Source organism: Anolis carolinensis, chromosome 2, assembly GCF_035594765.1.
Source record: "Anolis carolinensis isolate JA03-04 chromosome 2, rAnoCar3.1.pri, whole genome shotgun sequence".
Classification (NCBI taxonomy): domain Eukaryota; kingdom Metazoa; phylum Chordata; class Lepidosauria; order Squamata; family Dactyloidae; genus Anolis; species Anolis carolinensis.
This window is the reverse complement of record NC_085842.1, coordinates 186,816,603-186,832,919: the sequence shown is the minus strand read 5'-3', so window position 1 is coordinate 186,832,919 and position 16,317 is coordinate 186,816,603. Positions and strand designations below refer to the sequence as shown.

General features: G+C 42.0%; 1 protein-coding gene across 3 annotated transcripts in view; it reads left to right on the top strand.

Annotated features, from left to right (window-relative positions):
• LOC134297131 (breast cancer anti-estrogen resistance protein 3 homolog) overlaps positions 1-16,317 on the top strand; it is a 57,370-nt gene that overhangs the window by 40,042 nt on the left and 1,011 nt on the right. For 2 of the 3 annotated variants that reach the window (XM_062974108.1, XM_062974110.1), the window contains 5 exons: positions 489-1,051; positions 4,283-4,398; positions 7,851-8,022; positions 10,148-10,259; positions 14,604-14,795. In XM_062974108.1, the coding sequence (XP_062830178.1) occupies positions 489-1,051; positions 4,283-4,398; positions 7,851-8,022; positions 10,148-10,259; positions 14,604-14,795 (1,155 nt within the window). The remainder of the gene's footprint in view (positions 1-488; positions 1,052-4,282; positions 4,399-7,850; positions 8,023-10,147; positions 10,260-14,603; positions 14,796-16,317) is intronic. The other variant, XM_062974109.1, reaches the window with a different exon arrangement.

Here is a 16,317-nt window from a genome sequence, read left to right as displayed (position 1 = left end):
TAGGTGCCTAGGCTTATATTTGGGTTGGCTTATACTCGAGTATATACGGTAGTTGACAGCAGTAAACAAAACAAACAAAAATCCCCAACTGCACTGCAGAGCTGCAGAATAAATTGCTCATGTTTCTGAATCTGTGATGTTGATTTATTCTGCAAAAGTGCTTTCTTGATTTAAGGAAAGCTGACAAGAGATGTTAGAAACTGAGATATGTGAGAATCAAAGGTTGGAGTGTGGATATGCATGCCATTCAAATAAATACCAGGGTGAGCCAATAACATAGGATCTCTTCCATTTTCATTGTAGTCTAGTTGTTAGATGTTTTTAATCCCACTTTTTCTCCAGTTTGGGACTCTAGGCAAAGCACAACAGGTTTGGATATCTGTTTTTAGTACCATACTGGTATTTGATTCAGTTACTGAGCTGGTTGAACTTTTTTCTAGAGAGCTGGAGTGGGAAGAATTAGCTCCCATTTTTTCTTTGATCAACAGGCAGCCCGGAAGCTTTATCTGGGACTCAGGACCGAAGCCAGCTCCCGCCCTTATCTCCTGCATTCCGCACCGGAAGTGACCCTGTCCTGCGGGCAAATGCTTCATTGCCTCACCTGTTGGGTGGCCCAGCATTGAGTGGCTCTGAAGGGCGACTCCACTCCAAGGCTCCTCCCAAGCCCCTGAGGGCCCCATCCATGCTGGTGAGCGACTACTGTGAACTGGTCCCCAGGCCTCCTGATGGCCCACGAAGCCACGTGGAACGCCTGCGGTTGGAAGAGCGGTGGCATGGTCGGGCCAACATCACCGAGACAGCCTTTGGGTTCCTGGACACTGAGGCAACCCCTTCTCCCCTGCCCCACTTGGTGGAGGCTGACGAGGAATCAGAATTTGAGAGGCCCCAGATGAACGGAGCTGCCTCTTTTCAGCCCCAAAACTTCCATTCGCTCCTTTTGAGTCCTGACAACAAGCCCCTGGAGTCCAGCACTCTGAAGCGCCTCAAGGAGATCTTTGCCCAGCATGATTGCCGCACAACAGCCCTTCATGTTCTGCAGATGGACTGCCAGGTGAGGAGACAGAAATATTTGTTAAATTGCAACTCAATGCATAGGCAAATCTAATTCAGTAGGCTTAAAAACTATATTCTTGTTAGACCCCATTAAGGGAAATCATTTTTGTACCCATTATACAGAGAACTGACTATGCCCAAATCAGCTCTAGGGACTCACAGTGGAGACTTTAATCTTTCCCATGTTCTCTGCTGAACAGAGGAGACTCCTTGAAAAAACTAGGTCCAAGATTTGGCAGGGACAGGAAGAACAAGTTTGAATCTAGAAAAAAAATTTTAACTGTAAATCCCAGATTTCACCAACTAGTGTTTCCAGGCTCTGTGATAGTACATAGTACTAGACAGAGTTTGATATGGCCTGCCCTTTTCTATGGATTTTATTAATTTAAGACTGTCACCAAGTTCTGTTTATGACTGTAATGTAGAATCATTTATATGCCACCTTTCTGCTGCAGAGGGACCCAGGGCAGTTCATTAAAGACTAATCATATCGTTTTAAAAATAATTAATATAATCACATTTAAAACATATAAAATGCAAAAGTTTGAAAATAAATGATCATATTAAAAGCCTGCTTAAAGAAAATGTCTTTGCCTGCTGGTGAAAGTTAAGGTGCCAGCCTAGCCTTTTGTATAAGGGCATTTCGGAGCAGCCACTGAGAGGGCTCTCTCCGTGTCACCATCAAAGGAGCCTCAAACTTCAGAAGCTAGGGTAATGGCTTTGGTGGGCTGGTGGCTAACCCATGAACAATGCCATTCCTGAACCCAAACCTTTGAATTCGGGTAGCTGATGATGTAATTTCTTCATTGCCACCATTACCATAGTGTAGACCTTCCAGTGAGCAATAGTTCACTTTTGGCTGGAATCGCTCTGGATTTTCTGTTTTTGTTCCTCTCCTTCCTTGTGAAACTGGAGGTTTGCTTGGCTCCACTCTGTGGGAGATGGCACTAAAGGACAAGCATATCCACTGTCCTCGCCATTTCCCTGTTTCAGAGATCAGCCTGGAGGATCATCTGGCAAGGCAAAAGGAAACTCCCCAGAAGCTATCAGAAATCCATCAGCAGTCATAAGTGTCCTGGGGCAGACTGTCTTAATCAGCTTCCCACACAATGAGGGTTTTTGAGTCTCAGTTGGTCTGGACCTCATTGAGTAGTGATCTGTCCATGACAACAGTACTAAGACCCTCTTTCCATATCCAGATTGTGATCATCCCACCAAACACAGAAAACTAGGTCTTGTAGCATGGGTGGCACCAAATATTACGGGTTTTTTTGTGTGTGTCAGGAGCGACTTGAGAAACTGCCAAATTGCTTCTGGTTTGAGAGAATTGGCGTCTGCAAGGATGTTGCCCAGGAGACACCCAGATGTTTTGATGTTTTCATCATCTCTGTGGGAAGCTTCTCTCATGTTCCTGCATGGAGCTGGAACTGATAAGAGGGAGCTCATCCACGCTCCCCGGGTTCGATTTGAACCAGCAGCCTTTAGGTCAGCAACCCAACCTTCAAGTCATCAGTTCTGCCAGCACAAGGGTTTAATCCACCTTACCAAATATTACGTAGGACAGACTTATGGCTGTCCCATCCCACAGGACAGTGGTTCTCAAACTGGGGTCCCCAGATGTTTTTGGCCTTCAATTCCCAGAAATCCTAACAGCTGATAAACTGGCTGGGATTTCTGGGAGTTGTAGGCCAAAAACATCTGGGGACCCCAGGTTGAGAACCATTGCCAACTAGATCACATTTAGATTGAGTTCTGTGGCATATATAAGCAATGTCCTTGTTAGTCCTTCCAGTTTCCAAGATTCTGTTTGTCTCAGTAGATTAGGCTGAAATCACTATGCCCCTGAGAACTACTTGCCATCTGTTCTGATTGTATGAATGGGGATACCAAAGACAGAGACAGCCTGGCATTTGATTCTTTTCTCTCCTTCAAAGATGGTAAAAATAAACAAAATAACTGAGTTTGCTGGCATTTAAATTTGGCTGAAGCAGGCTCTCTGAAGCAGTTGGCTTCTTCTACTTTAGTTATAGTCCCTACTTTTGTTTACAGATAGATCTGTATTTAATGGATAGAATTCATGCTTTGATAATGTATGAGGGAACTTTATTTATTTGATTTATATGCTGCCTCAAATGCAGCCCATTCTCAGGCCCCTTCTGCACTGCCATATAATCCAGATTATCAAAGCAGATAATCCACTGCCATATAATCCAGATCAAATAAAATAATCTGGATTTTATATGGCAGTGTAGAAGGAGTCTCAGAGTTAAGTTGATAGGTTAAGGTAAGCATGTATGTCAGAGCAGAAGATTCTGGAGCCTAATATCTCCTCTCTTTAGCTTTTTTGCTTATTTCCCCCAAGTGGCATTGATTTCAATGTTTTTTTCTACATATATGCTGAGGCAATAAAAATGTGTTTCTTTAAAGTGGTGAGCATCTCAAAAAGGTTTTTACAGAAACCTAGAAATTTCTTAGGGAATACAAAACATGAATTGTGCTCATGTGTTCACATGTGCCAGTGAGAAAGAAGCAAAGAAGGTCATCTGGTCAACCTCTGTTTGTTCATTTGGAAACAGAATCTCTTTGTTGCAGCTCTCTGCGATATTCAGCAAAATAGTTCGCTTCCTAAATGTTTTGATAGCTCAAGGCAGCTTTGGATCAAAAATATCAAAAATGTTTATGATGCCGTAAGCCAGGCATTGTAAATACTGAAATTCACATTACTGCTCTAACCCACTCTAGAAGCCATGTATAGGGATTTCCAAGCTGTTAAGCCAGAGATTGAGTTAAGATGCTTCGAACCTTCTCCTGACAGAAAAGTATGTTGCTTATACCTGCTGGTTCCAAAACACCTGGCTGCTGGGAAGGGATAGCATGCTTTTCCACTCAATTCCCTCCTCACCAGTGCCTCAGAAATCTTAAATTTGGTGCTGCTGTCTGGTTTCCAAGGTGGGATTTCAGGGATTGCATCAGGAAATGTGTCTATGACAAAAACATCACTGCCATGGCTATACCATTTGATGCAGGATCTTGGTTATTTACTGTTGTTGCTTGAGGGATCACTTAGTGTTTTTCTTTTGCAACTGGTGCAGCTGCTTTCTATAGTGAGCAGTTTTTCTAACTTGCCAACCTCATGGGAAGGATATAACTGCAAGAGAAACTGACCTTGGACAAAGATGGAAGGACTCCAATATCTCCATTCCTAATCATTGTTCCATCCATTCCTCAGGCTGCCAGAATCATTGAGGTATCCAGGGAGCAGCGACGGGCAATGGGGGTGAGCTCAGGCCTGGAACTCATCACTCTGCCTCAGGGGCATCAGTTACGCCAAGACTTGCTGGAAAGGTATTGAGTTGTGTGTCTGTTGTGGCTGGGTGTATGTGTGTAGTGACTAGTGGGCATTGCCGAAGAGAAGGGTGTAATTTTTAGTATGGTTGACTCCAGGAAGCAGTTTGCTGAAGCTGAGGTAGCTGCCTCTGTGTGTGTCAGGGTAATCAGTTCAATGAGAAAATTACAAAATTTGTTGGGAGGTGGAGCCCAATTGTCCTTGGGTGAGTGTTTTAAATATCCATTAAGAAGCACTTGTGTTGGTCAAATTTTGTGGACCTTGAGACAAAAGAAAATATATCAATTGATAACTTACGAACAGAAAGTGTGGTTGTAATTGTTAGCCATGTTCTTTATCCCACCAAGTGGTAACCACATGGCACTGTGGATAGCTGAACTTCTCAGCAGGAGCATAATCTTTTATCTCTTAGTCAGATCTCACATTGTGGTTGAGATGAAGTTCTGATGAAGATTCCAAATTATAAGACACAAGAGTTGAAATTTTAGTGATGAAAAATTCAACCGGTGGTGTTCAATGTGCTTTGTCATAAAGGTTTCAACTCCCGATATCCCTTTTTTTCCTGTATTCGTGAATCACAATGGTTAAAGCTCTGGAGTGTTTCTCATTTACAGACTATTTTTCTAATGAATTAATTAGAGGAAAAGACTCTTAGCCCTTTACCTGTAGTATAGAATTATGCTACTTGCCTACCTTACTGCATGAGTCTAAGAGATTCCAATGTAAAATTAAAGCAGTTGAAATAATTAAAGGTGGCTATTTCACCAATATGCAGGAGAAAATCTAATGGTCAAATTAGAGCATATTGTTTTATGAATTAGTATCATGACCTAAATCTTGTAGCGTAATCCCAGTTGTTGACAATGAGTCAACACATTGATAAATCTCTTTAATCTAGTAAGTCCACTATAATTGGGACTTTAAGATTCAGTCCAGTGTCTTTAAACATACAGTTTCCTCCCTCTTCAGTCAAATATATTTAGCACTGACTAGTGTGTACTTGCAGAACTTGCACTGCTGAACTTGCAGACTGAAAGGTCCCAGGTCAAATCCCAGAGTGGAGTGAGTGCCCGCTGTTAGCTCCAGCTTCTGCCAACCTAGCAGTTGAATGAATTGTTTATTGTACTAGCCATAGGCCATGACATCAGTAATATACAACCTTTATAAACACTTTCCAATATAAACATTAAAACTTATTCAAAAATTAAAACTAGCTCTTTAAAATTATGATAGCAGTAACATAACAATGACAGTGTCTGATTTGTATCATCCCAAACCATCACCATTTCCATTTCTGACCTCAAGTATGGATTTTGCTACTTTAGCTCTGATATTTTGGGCTGCAATTGCAAATGTGGCAACCTTTAGTGTTATATTTTTGGAATAATCTGCTAGCAAGTCACAGATCACAGCAGATTGTTGCCATGCTGCCCTTTCTTCCAAGAGTATTCCCAGGAGATTTTTCCTAGGATCCTTATACAAGGGGCAATGTAGCAGATAGTGTGTTAAATCTTCTTTTTCCCCTGTGCCACAAATGCAAAGTCGTTGGACATGGGGGATCCCTCTGTATCTTCCCTCCAGCCAGCTGGAAGGCATTGTTTGGAAGCGCAGGGCTGTAAATGCTTTCCTCAGGACTGCAGATGTTAGGTCTTAAAGATATTGCTGACAATATTGGTCACTCTTTAGTCGGGGATACCAGGTAGAGAAACCTTGCTGTTTACTAATCTGCAGGTTGTCAGCTGCGTCCATCTCAAAGATTTTGTCTCTAATTGCCTTCTTGTCCAGATGCATTAGAGTTGTTGTTGACCCATCAAAATACTGATGGAGCAAGGCTTGGTGAGTCTTTTCCAGGGGAAAGAATTGAGTCATCTTAGATTGTCTATGTTTCTTCCCTGCTATAAGGGAGTGTAAAGGCAAGGCTTTCTCCTTATAATTATTTCTTATGTATGGTACTTAAAAAAAAAAGTTCAACTTATCAGACAATCCCGATACTCCTCCACAGCATGTTCTTTTCCTCATTCCAAAGGCAGTCACTGTTCCCCTACGGAATCTCTGGTGTTATTCATTGTAGTGGAAGATCTTCAGTTTGTTTTCAGTTGTCCTTTGCCTTGTTGTTGCCGTATGGTTGCAAGTTCCTGGTAGTGAGAAGTGAGCAGAGGGGAATATAAACACATTCCCTGACTGTTAAAAGACTGGGGCAATAAAACACTTGGCTAATGAAAACAAGTAAATAAAGTTAAAAGCAGGAGCGCTCTGCCGAGGCAGCCTGCCTCAGCTCATACCAACCGGAAGTCCCGAATGATCCTGTGGAAGTTCGAAAACATGCCAATGTGAGTAGATCAATAGGTACCGCTCCGGCGGGAAGGTAACGGCGTTCCATGCAGTCCTGCCAGCCACATGACCTTGGAGGTGTCTATGGACAACGCCGGCTCTTTGGCTTAGAAATGGAGATGAGCACCAACCCCCAAAGTCAGACATGACTGGACTTAACGTCAGGGGAAACCTTTACCTTTTTAGTGTGTATTTACTTCCATTCCTTGTGTTATGGCTCCCCCTGGTGCCACATAGAGTTCTAGCGATGGGGAAGATTTAAAAACTTTCAATACAGTAGAGTCTCACTAATCCAAGCCTCGCTTATCCAAGCCGCTGGATTATCCAAGCCATTTTTGTAGTCAATGTTTTCAATATATCGTGATATTTTGGTGCTAAATTCATAAATACAGTAATTAGAACATAACATTACTGTGTATTGAACTACTTTTTCTGTCAAATTTGTTGTATAACATGATGTTTTGGTGCTTAATTTGTAAAATCATAACCTAATTTGATGTTTAATAGGATTTTCCTTAATCCCTCCTTATTATCCAAGATATTCGCTTACCCAAGCTTCTGCCAGCCTGTTTAGCTTGGATAAGTGAGACTCTACTGTATATAGTTTACAGTGTTGCTACCTTTCTTGTTTGTGGCTTGTTGGTATTGTTAGAGTTGGTGGTGATTGAAGATTTTAGACAGAAGTGTTAATGGCTACCTCAGTTGTGGATTCCTTCAGTGGTTTGATGTTGGAATAAGTGTCCCTTTGGGTCCCTTCCAACTCTGTTTCCACGTCTGTTCCCCTATTGCTATTGTTATGTGCTTTCTGGTTGGCGCTGATCTATGGCAATAGTCTCCTAGGGTTTTCTTGGCAGGATTTACTCCATGACCTCTTTACTCTTGAGTGAGTGAGACATGTTCTAAGTCAGCTAATGGGTTTCCACAACTGAGCGAGGATTTAAACCCAGGTTCCTCAGAGTACCAGTCCAACGCTTGAACCACAAGACTGCACTGGCTCTCCTCCCCTTACTTCCAGGGAAAAGAGTTTTGGAGGAAAATATCCTTAAAAGTTCTTTGTTTTGAGAAAGGCAGCTGCATCCTCAACATGGTCAAGATCCCTGTCTTCCCTGTCAACTTTCAGGCACCACACCATCATTCTGGGCATTGCTGTGGACATCCTCGGTTGCACGGGAGCAGTGGCTGAGCGAGCGGCCACGTTGAGCAAGATCATCCAATTGGCTGTTGAACTCTGGAGGTCAGCTGGAGACCTCTTTGCTTTCTCGGCTGTGATGAAAGCCTTGCAGCTACCACAGGTGAAAAATGGGTGTGGGGAAGGAAAGACAGAAAGAGGAGCATAGCCTCAAGGCACTTGCTTGAACTTTCTGGACATCAGATGGATGGTATGTAAAAAATCATAGGTATGATTGTTCTTCCTCAAAAATATATGGATATGCCACCTTCATCCAAAAGTGTACATTTTAGATCGGAGCTTTCGAGACTCTAATCTTCCAGGTGTTTTGGACTTCCCAGAATTGGCCAAGATACCTGAATCAATCAAAATACCTGGAGTACTAGAGTTTGGGAAACACTGTTTTATATAGGACATATTTAATTTCAGTTGTTGGCACTTTGAGACAGAGTTCTTGCCATTCATCGTGAAAACATGCTGCCCATATCTTCCATGTAGAATTTTCTCTTGTAAGGGAAAAAAATGAAGACAAAAGAAAAAAAATGGGGGGGGGGGGATAAGGGAAAGTTGCAATGAAGCCTGTCCCCATGGGCTGGATGCGGCCCTCCAAGGTAATTTACCCATCCCCCACCCTATGTCTGAAATGATGAAGGCACAGGACAATAACAAGGTTAAAATTGTTCTTCCTTCTAAATATTGTATTTTTCATTCCTTTTTTGCATTATAAATAAGATATGTGCAGTGTGCATAGGAATTTGCTCATGTTTTTTTTCAAACTATATTCTATCCCCCCAACAGTTTCAGAGACCGTGAACTAGCCCCTCAACTTAAAAGGTTTGAGGACCCCTGCCCTAAAGTCAGCATAAAAATGCAGGCTAGAAGTGCCAATAAAATTATGTATAACTGTTGAGTTGAGTTGCTTGAAAGCAACATGTATTTGTATTGAGCTAGTATTCCTTGCAGGTGAAGCTCATGTGGGATTTTCTTGCCTGCCTTGCTAATGCGTAGGACCACTTGGGTGACGTTGCCACAGTGCTTAAGGCCTTGTTCTCTCCCCAAGGCTAGCTGTTCACAATCTCCAATTCCCACTCACTGTACCCTAGTCTTATGTCAAGTGTAACGGATTAGCCTACCTTGCAGGGTTGGTGTGCAGAGGCATTTCAGGGCCTTGCTTGGAAAGAAAAGCTAAGTCAAGAAGGGGGGAGGAGTCATCAGGTGATGTGAGGAAGTGCAGCCTGATTGGTTGATAAATTGGAGGGAATTGCTTAGCAACGGAAGGTGGGCAGAGCCAGACAGACAGTTGGATCTATACATCCAAAGAAGTTAGATAGGGATTGGTGGTGTAGAGATAGGAAGAAAATTCTAAGAAGGAAGAAAGGAAGGTTTTTGGGTACTGTTTGGGAGAAACCTCTTTGAGGGAAAAGTGATTAGCCTTCAGGGAGAAGAGCTAAAAATTGTAAAGGTCTAACAAGGTTTGAAGAATCTGTTAATATTATTTTGTGAGGGAACAAAAATTTTTCAAGAAAATCCTGTTTAAGAACCATTCACTGTTAAAGCAAAGCCTGTTATTTTTATTGAAACCAATAAGCAACATTTCTCTTAAAGTACAAATAAACATCATAGTTCTGTTTTACTTCACTCCAAGTGTTCTTGTGTCTTCCTGAGAAACATTATAAAGAGGTGGCCAGTCTGCTTATTTAACCATCACTCTATAAGATAAGAGTTTCCCTCCATCTTTGGGGTCTCTGTGTGATAGCAGTAGAGAGCGGTGGCACATATATATTGTAAATGATGTCAACAAAAGTGCTTAGTTATTAATTGGTGTTAGCAAATAAATAAATAATGTAATTTGGTGGCAGAAAATGGCTGTGTCTCTTGCACCAAGTTTTTCCAGACTGAAAATTTGGGGAAAAAGGATTACTTTGCTGAATTGGGCAAACTATGACTGTGTTTGCTTTATAATTATTCCTAAACAAGTAACAATTCAAAGTTACAGCAATTGTACCCAAAAGAAATTACTTTCCTCAAATAGATACTTATTGTTAGATCATGGAGACTGTGGCCTTCAAAGTGTTTTTGGACTCTAGCGACAATCATTACTGATTATTCAGTCAAAGGTTTCCTGTCCCTGCTGTATATCCTACATTACCTCCATTGAGCTTCAGGACTTCACTAGACTGTTTTCTCAGTTTGGGTGACATGGACCCAGGGTAGTAAATTGAATTGTCTTTCTCTCCCACATGGCATAGATCACACGATTGGAACAAACATGGAGGCACCTGCGTCAAAGCTACACCCAGAGTGCCATCATCTTTGAGAAAGAACTGAAGCCTCTCATGGGACGCCTGAACCGGGCTGAAGGTGAGGTATAATAGGCTTTGGAAGATATAAGGGCCAGTTTGGTGTAATGATTTGACTCTGACTCAGAACCAGGGTTCAATTAATCACTTGGCCATGCTGCTGCTCAGTCGCATAGTCGATTCCGACTCTTCGTGACCTCATGGACCAATCCACGCCAGAGCTCCCTGTTGGCCGTCACCGCCCCTAGTTCCTTCAAGGTCAAGCCAGTCACTTCAAGGATACCATCCATCCATCTCGCCCTTGATCGGCCTCTCTTCCTTTTTCCTTCCATTTTCCGCTGCATTGTGATCTTTTCCAAGCTTTCCTATCTTCTCATGATGTGGCCAAAATACTTCAGCTTTGCCTCTAATATCCTTCCCTCCAGTGAGCAGCCAGGCATTATTTCTGGAGGATGGACTGGTTGGTTCTTCTTGCGGTCCAAGGCACTCTCAGGATTTTCCTCCAGCACCAAAGTTCAAAAACGTCTATCTTCCTTCATTCAGCCTTCCTTATGGTCCAGCTCTCACATCCCTAGATTACTACGGGGAATGCCATTGCTTTGACTATGCGGACCTTTGTTGCCAGTGTGATGCCTCTACTCTTCACTATTTTCTCAAGGTTGGCCATTGCTCTCCTCCCAAGAAGTAAACGTCTTCTGATTTCCTGGCTGCAGTCTGCATCTGCAGTGATCTTTGCGACTAGAAATACAAAGTCTGTCACTGCCTCCACGTTTTCTCTCTCTATTTGCCAATTATCAATAGGTGTAGTTGCCATGATCTTGGTTTTCTTGATATTTAACTGCAACCCAGCTTTTGCACTTTCTTCTTTCACCTTGGTGATAAGGCTTCTCAGCTCTTCCTCACTTTCGGCCATCAGAGTGGTATCATCTGCATACCTAAGGTTGTTAATGTTTCTTCCAGCAATTTTAACTCCGGCCTTGGATTCGTTAAGCCCCGCATGGCGCATGATGTGTTCTGCGTACAAGTTGAATAGGTAGGGTGAAAGTATGCAGCCCTGCCGTACTTGGCCATAGAAGCACACTAAGTGACCGTGAGTGAGTCACACACTCCAAATCCCAGAAAACCCCATCATAGGTGTGCCTTAGGGGTGCCATTACAAACTAAAGGCACACAAGAACAACAACTAAGTAGAATGAGAAAGAATGGAATTTGTGGTGCATTTACCAAGTTCACGTATCTCTGTTAGAAAAACCCTAAATAGGTTTTATGTGACTGAAATTGAGAAGGTGATCAAGCGTGCGTAGCTTGTATTGCAATTGCATTGTACTGCAATTCAAGGGAAGCAAAGGAAAATCCCAGCATGTCACACTGCTGAATCCAATTTCCTCAATTGTTCTGTTCAAATAAAACTTTTCAAAAATTAAATACAACTTCAATTTTGAACATAATTTTAGCCCTTTTAAATATATTCTTATTAAATGGGTGGCCAAATCTGCTTTTTCAGAGATGAACAAAACTTTCAATGATTAGACACAAAGGAAAAATGTTAAATGCCCTCTTTGGGTTGCATCCCCCACTTCCCTGGCAATTCCTTCTAGTGAAGAGCACTGTGAAAACCTCAGGATGAATTCTGCAAAATAGCAGAAATGTGCACATTTGCATTTGAATAATTTCTAGAAGTTTTAGAATTCAGCATTTTATGTTGTAGAATCTTGGTCCTTTCGGCAAAATAGTCTATATTCAACTCTTAAATATTACTTCCAGGAAGCCTGGGTCTGTGGCTAAGTCCCCATAAACTGGTACTCACATTGATTGGGGTTAGACTGCCACTTCCTGTCTTGCCAGCACAGACATAATTGGACTTGCAGTTTTCTACTTTTGGGCTGGCAGTAGGATGACTTTATTCATGGTGTCTGAGGCAGCAGGCTATTTTAGAAAATCCAGGGCACTGGATCACATTATATGACACATTGCGTTTTAAAATTTGACAGATGTGCTGGGCCAGTGGCAGCTGAATGGAAAGTGTCTGTGTGCCTTCAAGTATTTTCTGCTTTATGGTCGACTGAAGGAGTTTTCTGAGGCTGTGAAAGTGTTACCTAGTAGTGTTCCACACCCAAGCAGGTTTTTGAACCCTGATCTCTGCTGGTGGTAGTGTATCTACACTGAAGTTATGCAGCTTGACCCCCTTTAACTGCCGTGGCTCAATGCTAGGGAACCCTTGGAAGCTGAATTTTTTCCACATCTTTAGCTCTCTTTGCGAAGGAGTACTGGTGTCCCACCAAGCTACAATTCTCAATATCCCACAGTGTTGAGCCATGGCTGTTCAAGTGTATTGTCAATCTACATCAATTCTATAGTGTAATTATCTGCACTTTCTTCAATAGCAGTTTGAAATGGCATTAAATGCTCAGTGGACTCTTCCTTTTTTTTTTTTGACTTTGACTTAAGGCAAGGAGAAAAGAGGGTTTCCAGGCCGAAGGGGGCAGCGCCGTCCTTGGAGGGAGAAGCTCTGCCACCTCCTCCTTGAAGCGCCTCCTCCTTTGCCTGCCTCTCTCCCTTTTCTCCTTTCCTCATTGCCCTCTGTGGGGCGGTGGGGAGCCCAACAGACCGCATTTGGTTTGCCCATACCTGGTCTACACTGACCATGCAACAGTTTCAAGCTGCATCACATGCCAGTATAGATGGAGTCTTAGAGACAGAATGAAGTTGGTAGCTTTTGTAGACTACTTCCTCAGATGTATGTAGTGAGGTGCCTTGGAAAAGACATTTATAGACCGACTGAGTTTGAACAACCATGGAAATAGAAAATTGATGAGGTGACAAGGTCAGTATTAACAGCAGTCCTTGTGAAACAAAGGAAAATTAATGGATAACCATTTGGAGGGCGCTATTGTAATTTAGTGTGATGCTGACTGGGAACCAGAAAAAGATGCGATAAACAGTCCTCATGAGGTTGCGTTGTTAATTAATGTTATAATACGTGCAGTCAGAAAAGCCTTGTTTCTGTTCAAACAGCCACAAGAACGTGGCTCTTTGTTAAAGTATTTGAGCCTGATTTATTCCAAAATATCAATGGAATTGGATTGAAATTGGTTAAAACCTTGAGCCTGTTCAAACTCGTTAACATGTTTAGATTTTTTTATTGTTTCAAAATATTGCAAATTGCTTAAATTGATCTTACATGTACAGTATGTTACCATGAATTCTCCGGATAGGAAATATTTTACTATATAAATATAAATAAAATATGTTGGATTGCAGCTCCCATTATCCCCAGAAAGTATGCTGTCAAGGCTAACGAAAGTTATATATCCAACATACAGTGGGGGTTTTTAAGGATCTATTCGAATGGATATCTTAACTTGTTTTGTTTTGTTGTGAGCTGCCTTGGAACCTGTAGTAGGAAAAAGCTGACTATAAATTAAACAAATACTGTAAATGGAGGCTGTAATGTTTGAAGATTTTGCATGTGAAGACACCATGGCAGGCTGGCTCAAATAAAAGGTGATACATGTGGTTCAGGTTTGTGTGCACCACCAAGATTTCTTTCAAATTAAATCCTGTAAGGGAACAATGTATACACAACCAGCTTATCTTGACTCTGTGACTGCTGTGATATGCCGGCTTCTCTTGTAGCTGGATGTCCTCTAGACCACTGGTTCTCAACCTGTGGGTTTCCAGATGTTTTGGCCTACAACTCCTAGAAATCCTAACAGCTGGTAAACTGGTTGGGATTTCTGAGAGTTGTAGGCCAAAACACCTGGGGACCCACAGGTTGAGAACCACTGCTCTAGACAGACATGTGAATCTATATCTTTTCTGTGCCCTTGCAGTTAAGGCTTTCTTTTGTGCCATGAAGCCCAGGATCTGAAAGTTAGTATAGGGGTTCAGCCTTATATCAGGTTGGGATGTAGGTCTATCTTAACCCAGTGCTATCTATTCTGACTGGTGACCAAAGTGCCATCTGCCAGTTGCATGAGGCCCTTGAGTTCTAGTTCAGTCCCTGTACCACCCAACCTTTTGCGGGAAATTTTCTAATTCTCCAATGGTTTAACATCACTGTCAAAAGCAGTAGTTTTGTAGATCCTTTTCAGTCTTTTTCATTCTCCCCAAAAGGGGGGAAAGCCAAACACAATCAAAATACATTACCTTTACCTTACCTTTCTTTAGCTAATGCAGCTTGTCTGGGTGGGAGCATGTGTAAAATGAAAACTGATCCCATCTCCCTTTGCAGTTGTCTACACTATTTTTAACTGGAGATGCTAAGGACTGAGTGTTGTCCTTTTATGTGTAAGGCACGTCTCCAGCATCTTTAGCTATAAGCCCCTATTCCTTGAAGGGCTTCAGTTCACTTAATCATTTATGTAAAGGTTCTACAACAGCTCTTTCTTTCTCTGCCCCACAGGGAATTCAGTCTCCTCCCCAAAGGAGGCTGCAGTTCCCCACATCCTGCCCTTCCTCAGGCTTATGGAAGGAGAAGAATTGTGGGAGGACAGTGGAGACACATGTGATGTCCTTCTACAAATGCTGGAAGCTGCCCGCTTCATTGCTGCCAATGCCAATGCTTTTCGAGTCAGTGCTGAGGCTAAACTCCAAGGTAGGAGAACTCTTGTCAGGAATCATCAGCTTTGCCCAGCTGAGCATATCTTACCAGGCCACATTTGGGGTTATTTCTTCTTTTGATGTGTCTCTGAAGTTGCTCCTGTCAAAATACATGGAGTTGCCTCCCTTTATTTGCATAGCAATTAGGCTCAACTGAGAGAGTGGTGCTTAGGGTTTTAGAATTTCAGAGCTGTGCATGAATTCATACTGTGGTTTTTATATCTATATGCAATTCAACGACATCTAACACTGTTTCTGCACTACCATGGTGAAGCTTGATAAATTGGTATTGCTTTTGCTCACCTTCTTCATCTTGGTCAGATGATTCAAGCTGACCTTTGGTGGCATTTTTCCGTATCCTGCATGGTAGTGATACTATTACCATCTCCTTCAATTGCAGACGCATCACCCATTTCCCCTGCATTGGCTTCAGTATAGTAGAGAAGGCATATGAATGTTGTGTTGCCCTAAAGCTAACAGAGAGTAAATTTCTTGAATACATGGAACTTACATAAGAGTGAATGTATTAGTTTCTCATAGATTCTGTGGATCTGTTTAGTTTGGATCATGTTTAGGCAAGGTGAGAGAAATATGTAGACGTCCAGATATTTCTGGTGTGTCCTAAGCTGAGGCTTGCTTAGCATTCCTGGTTTTCGGCCTAATAGATGTGTGTAGTCAGCCCTCTATATCCACAAATTCTGCATCCACAGCTTCAGTGATCCATGACTTGAACTTATTCAGAAACAAAATATTCCTAAAAGCTTTGCCATTTTATGCAAGGGGTGCCATTTTAATACACCATTGTGTATAATGAGACTTGAACATCCACAGATTGTGGTATATCAAACTCCAGCAGATACCAACAATCCACTGTATGTAAGTGAGCAGCAGTGAGTTGAAGGAAAAAATAACTGTATTAGATTGGAATATAGTACGTCTCATTTGTGTCGAGTGTAAAACAGAACCATGGAATCACGGAGTTGGAAGAGACCACATGGGCCATCTAGTCCAACCCCCTGCCACGCAGGAAAAACACAATCAAAACACCCCGACAGATGGCCATTCTGCCTGTTTAAAAGCCTCCAAGGAAAAAACTTCCACCAGACTGAGGCAGAGTTCCACTGTTGAACAGCTCTTATGGTCAGGCAGTTCTTCCTAATGTTCAGGTGGAATCTTGTTTCCTGTAATATGAACCAATTGCTCTAATTTAATAGGTAGGTTTTCTATTAACACCTTAGGGTGCATCTACACTGTAGAAGTAATTTAGTTTGACACCACTTTAACTGCCATGGCTCAATACTATGGAATACTGAGAGTTGTAGTTTGGTAAGGCACCTTTGACAGAAAACACTAAAAACTTCTATTCCCAGGATTTCATAGTATTGAGCTATGGCAGTTAAAGTGGTATCAATCTAGATTAATTCTACAATGTATACGCAGTGTTTGTTTGTGTTATGGGTCTTCTTTTCTCCATAACTTGCTAATGAAACATCCTCTAGAATCATTACCACCTCTCT